At 57.6% G+C, this 9110-nt stretch overlaps 1 protein-coding gene across 1 annotated transcript; it reads left to right on the top strand.

Moving 5' to 3' along the window:
• Window positions 1-4528: 4528 nt before the first annotated feature.
• ube2s (ubiquitin-conjugating enzyme E2S) lies at window positions 4529-8902 on the top strand. Its single transcript, XM_088939701.1, has 5 exons — window positions 4529-4765; window positions 4871-5014; window positions 6182-6329; window positions 7044-7234; window positions 7915-8902. The coding sequence occupies exons 2-5, from the start codon at window positions 5012-5014 to the stop codon at window positions 8239-8241; spliced, it is 669 nt and encodes a 222-aa protein (XP_088795827.1). The 5' UTR covers window positions 4529-4765; window positions 4871-5011; the 3' UTR covers window positions 8242-8902.
• The last annotated feature ends 208 nt before the right edge of the window (window positions 8903-9110 follow it).

A 9110-nucleotide genomic window follows, 5' to 3' on the forward strand; every position in this document is an offset into this window, starting at 1 on the left:
CGGGCACCGCCAGCCCATCTGGACCCAGAACAGCAGAGCCTGGCACTGCTGGGGCAGGACTGTCAGACCCGGGCACCGCCAGCCCATCTGGACCCAGAACAGCAGAGCCTGGCACTGCTGGGGCAGGACTGTCAGACCCGGGCACCGCCAGCCCATCTGAACCCAGAACAGCAGAGCCTGGCACTGCTGGAGCAGGACTGTCAGACCCGGGCACCGCCAGCCCATCTGGACCCAGAACAGCAGAGCCTGGCACTGCTGGAGCAGGACTGTCAGACCCGGGCACCGCCAGCCCATCTGGACCCAGAACAGCAGAGCCTGGCACTGCTGGAGCAGGACTGTCAGACCTGGGCACCGCCAGCCCATCTGGACCCAGAACAGCAGAGCCTGGCACTGCTGGGGCAGGACTGTCAGACCCGGGCACTGACAGCCCATCTGAACAAAACAAGAGTCTTGGTTTTCCAGAAGGAAGATCTCAGGTAAACAGTCCCACTTCAATAACTGAACAACTGTCTTTCGATAGTGCTCTTTACGCTGTATGTCAGTGTCCATGATGTCTTTGTATTATAAATGTACGTAGACGTGACATTGGTTGTATCTGCTTTGGCAGCACTGTAATCTACTGTCCATGCCAATAAAGCAGTCTGAGTGTGAATGTGAAATGTAGAGACAGAGAGAAATAGAGGTGTGTGTCTGTCAGTGTTTCTCACTGCTGACTCCACCAGACTTCACTGGAGAGCAGGATGATGTCACCAGCATTCCCACACCGAGGAAACCCTCTGTACAGCTCATCACCTGTTCCTCTCCCTCTGTGGTCATCTCTTCCCCCCACAGAGCGTCTCCCAGACACAGCCTGTCTCTCCTGTCTCTCTCACACAGCCTGTCTCTCTCACACAGCCTGTCTCTCTCCTGTCTCTCTCACACAGTCTGTGTCTCTCCTGTCTCCCCCACACAGCCTGTCTCTCTCACACAGTCTGTGTCTCTCCTGTCTCTCCCACACAGCCTGTCTCTCTCACACAGTCTGTGTCTCTCCTGTCTCTCCCACACAGCCTGTCTCTCTCACACAGTCTGTGTCTCTCCTGTCTCTCCCACACAGCCTGTCTCTCTCACACAGTCTGTGTCTCTCCTGTCTCCCCCACACAGCCTGTCTCTCTCACACAGTCTGTGTCTCTCCTGTCTCTCTCACACAGTCTGTCTCTCCTGTCTCTCTCACACAGCCTGTCTCTCTCACACAGTCTGTCTCTCCTGTCTCTCCCACACAGCCTGTCTCTCTCACACAGTCTGTGTCTCTCCTGTCTCCCCCACACAGCCTGTCTCTCTCACACAGTCTGTGTCTCTCCTGTCTCCCCCACACAGCCTGTCTCTCTCACACAGTCTGTGTCTCTCCTGTCTCCCCCACACAGCCTGTCTCTCTCACACAGTCTGTGTCTCTCCTGTCTCTCTCACACAGTCTGTGTCTCTCCAGTCTCCCCGACACAGCCTGTCTCTCTCACACAGTCTGTGTCTCTCCTGTCTCTCCCACACAGCCTCTCTCTCACACAGTCTGTGTCTCTCCTGTCTCTCCCACACAGCCTGTCTCTCTCACACAGTCTGTGTCTCTCCTGTCTCTCCCACACAGCCTGTCTCTCTCACACAGTCTGTGTCTCTCCTGTCTCCCCCACACAGCCTGTCTCTCTCACACAGTCTGTGTCTCTCCTGTCTCTCCCACACAGCCTGTCTCTCTCACACAGTCTGTGTCTCTCCTGTCTCCCCGACACAGCCTGTCTCTCTCACACAGTCTGTGTCTCTCCTGTCTCTCTCACGCAGCCTGTCTCTCTCACACAGTCTGTCTCTCCTGTCTCTCTCACACAGCCTGTCTCTCTCACATAGTCTGTCTCTCCTGTCTCTCTCACACAGTCTGTCTCTCCTGTCTCTCTCACACAGCCTGTCTCTCTCACACAGTCTGTGTCTCTCCTGTCTCCCCCACACAGCCTGTCTCTCTCACACAGTCTGTGTCTCTCCTGTCTCTCTCACACAGCCTGTCTCTCTCACACAGTCTGTGTCTCTCCTGTCTCTTCCACACAGCCTGTCTCTCTCACACAGTCTGTCTCTCCTGTCTCTCTCACACAGTGTGTCTCTCCTGTCATCCGCGCCATCGTGCTGCCCTCCGGAGTAAACAACCTGCTCATCATCATCACAGGTCGGCCGGGGCCTCCTGGCCTGCAGACTCGGACCAACAGGCACCAGCAGAGAAGGGGACCCGGTCCGATCCAGTCCTTCCGAGCTGGGCTGTGCGGACGCGGCGTGCGCGGGGAAACAGCGCCCTCTCGTGGCGCAGGGCTGACACGACCCCTCCGAGTGTCGAGGCGCTGAATCCTGACCCGAACTCGGCTTCGCCCTCGCCGGCAGGTTATAGGAAAAGGCGCCGCCGGGCCGCAGACAGGGGAGGTGAATAATGCATTTTCCCACACTCCCAGGACTCCCATCCTGCTGCTTCCCAGAGGATCCCAGTGAGAGAGCTTCGACGACGGCGCTGGGCAGCGCGTTCCACTCCCCCGCCACTCTTTGCACAAAGAAAGCGGCAAGGGGACAAGGGACCCCTACCCTGCTCCACACACCCCAGTCCTGCTGTGAGACCAGCCCCCCCGAGCACAGCCGGCGTCGCAGCCAGGCGTGAGGAAGAGGACACTGCTGGGCTCTGAGAGACTTCTGGGCACTGCTGGACTCCGGGGCTCAGTTCTGGACACAGCTGGGCTCTGGGGCTCAGTTCTGGGCACTGCTGGGCTCCGGGGCTCAGTTCTGGGCACTGCTGGGCTCTGAGAGAGTTCTGGGCACAGCTGGGCTCCGGGGCTCAGTTCTGGGCACTGCTGGGCTCCGGGGCTCAGTTCTGGACACGGCTGGGCTCCGGGGCTCAGTTCTGGACACAGTTGGGCTCCGGGGCTCAGTTCTGGGCACGGCTGGGCTCCGGGGCTCAGTTCTGGACACGGCTGGGCTCCGGGGCTCAGTTCTACTCTGCAGGGAATGAAGTGTATGGACTTGACCAGAAACGGAGCAGTGGGGTTCACAGCAGGGGCTGGGGAAGGAGGGGATCCCCGATACTCAGCAGGGGATTGGGGACACCAGACCCTGAACTGGGGTCACTACTACTCTCGGGCTGTGTTTCTATTCGTGATGTTCATGCCCACAATTGGGCAGCCTGTTATAATTGTTTATAAAGCAATTCTAAACCATATTTTACCACCTAATGTTGTTACACCTTCTAACCAACTTCATTCCTAGTCATTACGGTATAGAGATCTCATTCACCTGAAGTTAGACCACTCGTTTTTGAGATAAAATGAGCCCAATTAACATGTTATTCTGACTACAGTACAGACCAGAGAAATACACGGTAGAGTGATTGTCACAGACTGGTGTGTGTTAAAGTTGAGCCAAGATACCCGTTTGGAAACCATTTCAAATGTTGCAGTGGTGCCACATAGTCACACCTGCTGTGTTTCCGGATCACAACCGACCAAACGATTTCATCTACAAAGACAGTAAAAGAAAGCGTGTTCCAGTGACCATTCACTTGGCAAACATCACAAATTCAATCAGGTTCTAAGATAAAATGCACAGCCCCGTGTGTGTGAATTCTGCATCTTTATTATCGTCTCACCCAGTCACTTCCTACGGTCGCCCAGTTCAGACATAATTTGAATAAACCACCTAACATTCAATTAAACTACTTATCGCTAGCTCCATGTGTTCAGATGTCACCAAGCCTTATGGCGGCCAGATGAGAAAAACCATGTTTATACCAAAAACAGTAAACCGGTCAGATTTCCCCGGAACTGAACTAAAACTGTAAGAGCTCAGTGACCCGCGATAGGCGCAGCTAAAACACTCAAATAGTGGTGCATTTTATATAATAAAAGGTCGGTTTTCACGAATCCTCGGGCTTCCAAGTAGCAGTTAAAAAAAAAACTAAGAAATAGACATTTTGACAGCAACCACGTTTTAATATTCATAGTAGGCTTATGAGCAGACGTCTGCCGCCCAGGTCCGGACATACGTCCATTTTAATACCCTCCTCCGTGCCTCGGCTTTAGCAGAGACAAACTATGTAGCAAAAATGAACATTTCCACACAAAAAAACAACCATAAATGAACACATTTAGCTCCTAAAACCATAAAGCAAGACAGCCACAGCTGCAGACCAGCACTGCTCTAACAGGAACGTCGTCACTTAGCAAACTTCCGCCCCCTACGTCCCGGCACTCAAACAGACGCAGAGCCAATCATGGCGTACGGCGTACCTAATTCTTCTCTTATTGGATCAAACTAATGTCACTCCCGACGTTCCCCATGTTGATTTGCTTTCTTTGCCGTCAATCAAGTACGCCGTTTGCCCAGTGGGCGGTGTCGCCCCCCTCCCCGGAGAAAGAGGGGGAAGGCACTAATTATTCAAACGGACCAATCAGAGTAAAGCATTTTCCACTCGCTCGACTGGCATTGGTCGAGACGGTTGCCCGGTGGCATGACGACGAGCGGCCTCCGGCGGGCGATTGGCTCAGAGCGTTGCGGGTGGAAGTGACGTCGGGCGCTCCTCGGTTTCCGATTGGCTGGGCGGGTGGGATTTTTCTGTTTTTTTTGTATTTGTGTTCCTGTGCGTCCGCCCGTCGGAAAGAGAATTCGGCGCAGCATCCGTCCAGGGAGGGTATTAAAAATATAATAAATAATTTTATAAATATATTTGCAGCAGGAGCGTCGGAATCGGGGCCCGGAGTCGAGGAGGCGCTTAAATAAGGTGGGCCGCGGGTCCTTGTTGACGAGCGGGAGGTGAAAATTACAAAACAAGCCTGGAAATATATTTAGAATTTTTTTTATTATCATTTTTTTTTTCTCGCCGGAGATCCTGTCCCTCTCTCGCCGAGGGGGCTGAACTTTAAAAAGAGCTGTCCCGGCCGAGATCTCTCTCTGCCCCCCTCCCCTCTCCTGTCGCTGTCCAGAAGCGCCCCGACCCCAGCGGGACCGGACCGGACCGGACCCAGACATGGTGAGTGAGCGCTGCGTCTCTCCCCCTCTTTAAATCGCCGCGGTCAGTAACACGCTGTCCGGCACAAGGTTCGGCCCCGGAGCCCTTACCGCTGGCTAGAAAGTCCTCGGAGCCGCCGGACCTGGACCCGCGGCCCGGCGGTACCGCTCGCCTCCCTCCAGCTGGTTCTGGAGTACGAACTACCCTTCTGGGAGAAGGCACGGTGATCAGGCGAGTGTGCGCCGCCTGCGGGTCCCGGGCCCGGTTCCGCGGGCCCGGCGTGTCTGCGGGTCTCCCCGGGGTCTCTGTCAAGACGCAGACCTGCCCTCCTGGACCGGTTCCGCTCGCCTGCGGCCCGGGACTGGAGATCGCGGCATCTGTCGCGCTGGGCTTCCGCCTCGCAGCGGCCCGGCCCGGCCCGGCCCGTCCAGCCCGCCCGGCCGCTCGTAGGTGATTGATCCCGGTTTCTCGTCCCGCTGTTGCCGGAAGGAACCGGCGAATCCTGGTTAGCTTGTTCCCGCCTCCCACCACCCTCGGGGTACAGAAGCGCCTCCTGCTCTCGGTTTGAACCGCTTTTCCGCGGAGTTTCCACTCGTGTCACTCGGAAGACTGTCCCTGCCCTCGAGGAGTCTAATGATGAGAATAATTACACTGATGTAGCGCTTCTCTGGACACTCCTCTCAGGCCGCTGGACAGGAAGTGGGGATCCCCTCCACCATCAGCAGGGTGTACCCCACCTGCACGATCTCCAGTCCGCTGCCACACATCGACTCTCAGTGGGGAGGAGAGCAGAGTGATGAGGCCAGTTCAGAGAGGGGGGTTATTAGGAGGCCATGATTGGTAAGGGCGAGGGGGAACTTTGGCCAGGACACTGGGGTAACACCCCTACTCCTCTCGAGAGACGCCCCGGGATTGGTAATGACCACAGAGAGTCAGGACCTCGGTTTGACGTCTCATCCGAAGGACGGCGCCTGTTTCCAGTCTAGTGTCCCCGTCACTGTACTGGGGCATCAGGAGCCACACAGCCCGCAGGGTGAGCGCCCCCTGCTGGCCCCACTGACGCCTCTCCCTGCTGGGTGCTTGTGTCAGGTGCCCTTGTAGTGTTCAAGACTGAAGAGACACAGCGGTGTCCGGTCAGGCGTGGCTGTGGACGGCGCTGTGTGACGTTGTCCCCTCTCTCGTGTCCAGAACTCCAATGTGGAGAACCTGCCCCCCCAGGTCCTGCGGCTGGTGTACAAGGAGGTCAGCGCGCTGGCTGCCGACCCGCCAGAGGGCATCAAGATCTACCCCAGCGAGGAGGACATCACTGAGCTGCACACTGCCATTGAGGGGCCAGGTACGCTGACCGCTGACCGCTGACCCCAGGCCCAGGTACACTGACCCTGACCCCAGTCCCGGGCACACTGACCACTGACCCTGACCCCAGTCCCGGGCACACTGACCACTGACCCTGACCCCGGCCCCAGGTACACTGAGCACTGACCCTGACCCCAGCCCCAGGTACACTGAGCACTGACCCTGACCCCAGCTCCAGGCACACTGACCCAGACTGATCAGTGACCCCAGCCCCTGGCGCACTGACCCAGACTGACCACTGACCCAGCCCCTGGCACACTGACCCAGACTGACCAGTGACCCCAGCTCCAGGCACACTGACCCAGACTGACCACTGACCCAGCCCCTGGCACACTGAGCACTGACCCTGACCCCAGCCCCACGCACACTGAGCACTGACCCTGACCCCAGTCCCAGGTACACTGACCCTGACCCCAGCCCCGGGCACACTGAGCACTGACCCTGACCCCAGCCCCTGGCGCACTGACCCAGACTGACCACTGACCCAGCCCCTGGCACACTGAGCACTGACCCTGACCCCAGCCCCGCGCACACTGAGCACTGACCCTGACCCCAGCCCCTGGGGCACTGACCGAGACTGACCACTGACCCAGCCCCTGGCACACTGACCCAGATTGACCACTGACCCAGCCCCTGGCACACTGACCTGTGTCCGGTGAGCTCGTGCTGACCCCTGACCCCTCTCTGCCCCCAGAGGGAACCCCGTTTGTGGGCGGTCTGTTCCACATGCGCCTGGTCCTGGGGAAGGACTTCCCTGCTGCGCCACCCAAGGGCTACTTCCTGACCAAGATCTTCCACCCCAACGTGGGCCACAAGGGCGAGATCTGCGTCAACGTGCTGAAGAGGGACTGGCGGGCCGAGCTGGGGCTGAGACACGTGCTGCTGGTGAGGGCGGGCTGGGGGCGGGCTGTGTGCTCGCGCGCTGTCCCAAGGAAGTGGAAAGGCACGCCCGCGCGCCGTGACCGTATTTTAATAATATTCTAGATACTGTTTCATTTTTAAATATACTGCTTATATTATCATTATTCCTAAACTATTTCTAAGACTGCTGTTTAATATTCAATATAAATTCCACTGACCACAGAGACAAATTCGGAACTGAGCACAAAGCGGTGAACTTTGTGAGAGTGCTGTAAGAGGCCATGTGGTCGAGAGCTTGTGAGAACTGTGACGTGATGCGGCCCTTCCTGCTCACTAGTCCCCGTGCCGCCTGGTGTGCTGTGATGCAGAGTGAATAGTCCAGGTTGTGCAGCAGGTCTTTCCCACGGTGTGACCTGCAGAAGCGCTGACAAGTAAGTGGTGTCTGTGGGTAAAAGCGTGTGGAAGAGGAGAGCCGTGTTCCTGCTGGGCTGAGAGCTGATTCACACGCCTGCGTGTTCACAGTGGAATAGAGCTGCTTCACCTCGCCGGCAGTGCTGTTGCCTCGTTCTGAGTCTCGGAGCCTGGCGCTGGGCTGGGCTGGGAGCTGGGGCTGTGACGCCCTGCGGCTCCTCTTGCCTCCGGAGCTCTGTTCGCGTGCCTCCCTGGTGGCAGTGTGCTAACCCCCCGCCCCCCCTCTCTCGCAGACCATCAAGTGCCTGCTCATCCACCCGAACCCCGAGTCGGCCCTGAACGAGGAGGCGGGGCGCCTCCTGCTGGAGGACTACAGCGAGTACGCCTCCCGCGCGCGGCTCATGACCGAGATCCACGCCATGGGCGCGGCCGCGGGGCCGGACTCCGGCGAGGGCCCCCAGCCCAAGAAGCACGCGGGGGACCCGGCCAGCAAGCGGGCGGCGGCGGCGGGCGGGGCGGCTGTCTCGAACCCGGGGCCAGGCTCCAGCGGCGGCGCCGGTGGAGGGGGCGCGGCCGGCAAGAAGAAGAGCGATAAGAAGCGGGCGCTCAGGCGCCTCTAGGGGCGCCCCCCCGGCCCCTGGGGGGTCACGCTCTCCCCCTCCCTCGGGGAAACGGGCCGTGAGCAGTGTGGACAGAACCCCTCTGCGCCCCCAACCCTCCTGACCCCCGCCGAGCCTCCTGCCTGGGGGGGAGACCCCCCCTCTCGCTCCCTCTCGAAGTGGGGCGACCGTGCGGGGGTCTGTCTCTCTTGGGGGGCAGCGGCAGGACCCTTGACCCATAGTGTGGGAGCGTCTGCGCTAGCGTGTCTGTGGGCGCAGCGCGGGGGGGGGCAGCGTTTTGGGGGTGCAGGGGGGGACGCACTGTGGACAGAGACTGAAGGGGGGGCGGGGGGACCCCGCAGGCTTCGTGCCGGTTGGATGCACCTCGAATTTACAGGTTTATTGCCGTGTCTTGGTGGCCTGTGGGGTCAAGGGTCAGGGGTCAGGAGGCGGCTGGGAGTGGGGTGCAATCGCAGGATCCCCGGAGTTTTTGAAATGTCTTTTTTTTCCCTACTTTTCTAAGATGTTTTTTTTAATCCCTGACTTTTTTTTTTTCAAACTGCAAAACAAAAACACAAAACCGAACACCTCGCAGTCCGGGGAGACGCCTTTGATAAGTTATTTAATTTAACAAAATAAAAACCTGAAAAAAATGAGTAAAATAAAAATGTTTTAAAAATTGGTTCTGTTTTAAGAATTGGGTCTGTTATTTCTTGCCTATGCTTTATAAAATGTAGTCTTTAGAGTCTCTTTTTCGTATCTTGTGCTAAAGTATATATTTACAATGTCCACAGGGACTAGAAGAGTCTAGAGCCCTGTGACTGGGCTGTGTCAGTGTCCACAGGGACTAGAAGAGTCTAGAGCCCTGTGTCTGGGCTGTGTCAGTGTGT

Source organism: Atractosteus spatula, chromosome 22 (assembly GCF_055471065.1).
Source record: "Atractosteus spatula isolate fAtrSpa1 chromosome 22, fAtrSpa1.hap1, whole genome shotgun sequence".
Classification (NCBI taxonomy): domain Eukaryota; kingdom Metazoa; phylum Chordata; class Actinopteri; order Semionotiformes; family Lepisosteidae; genus Atractosteus; species Atractosteus spatula.

Coding starts and splice junctions, on each gene's coding strand:
- ube2s (XM_088939701.1), top strand. Junction 6,330..7,043: donor CACTGCCATTGAGGGGCCAG/GTACGCTGACCG, acceptor CTCTGCCCCCAG/AGGGAACCCCGTTTGTGGGC. Junction 7,235..7,914: donor GGCTGAGACACGTGCTGCTG/GTGAGGGCGGGC, acceptor CCTCTCTCGCAG/ACCATCAAGTGCCTGCTCAT.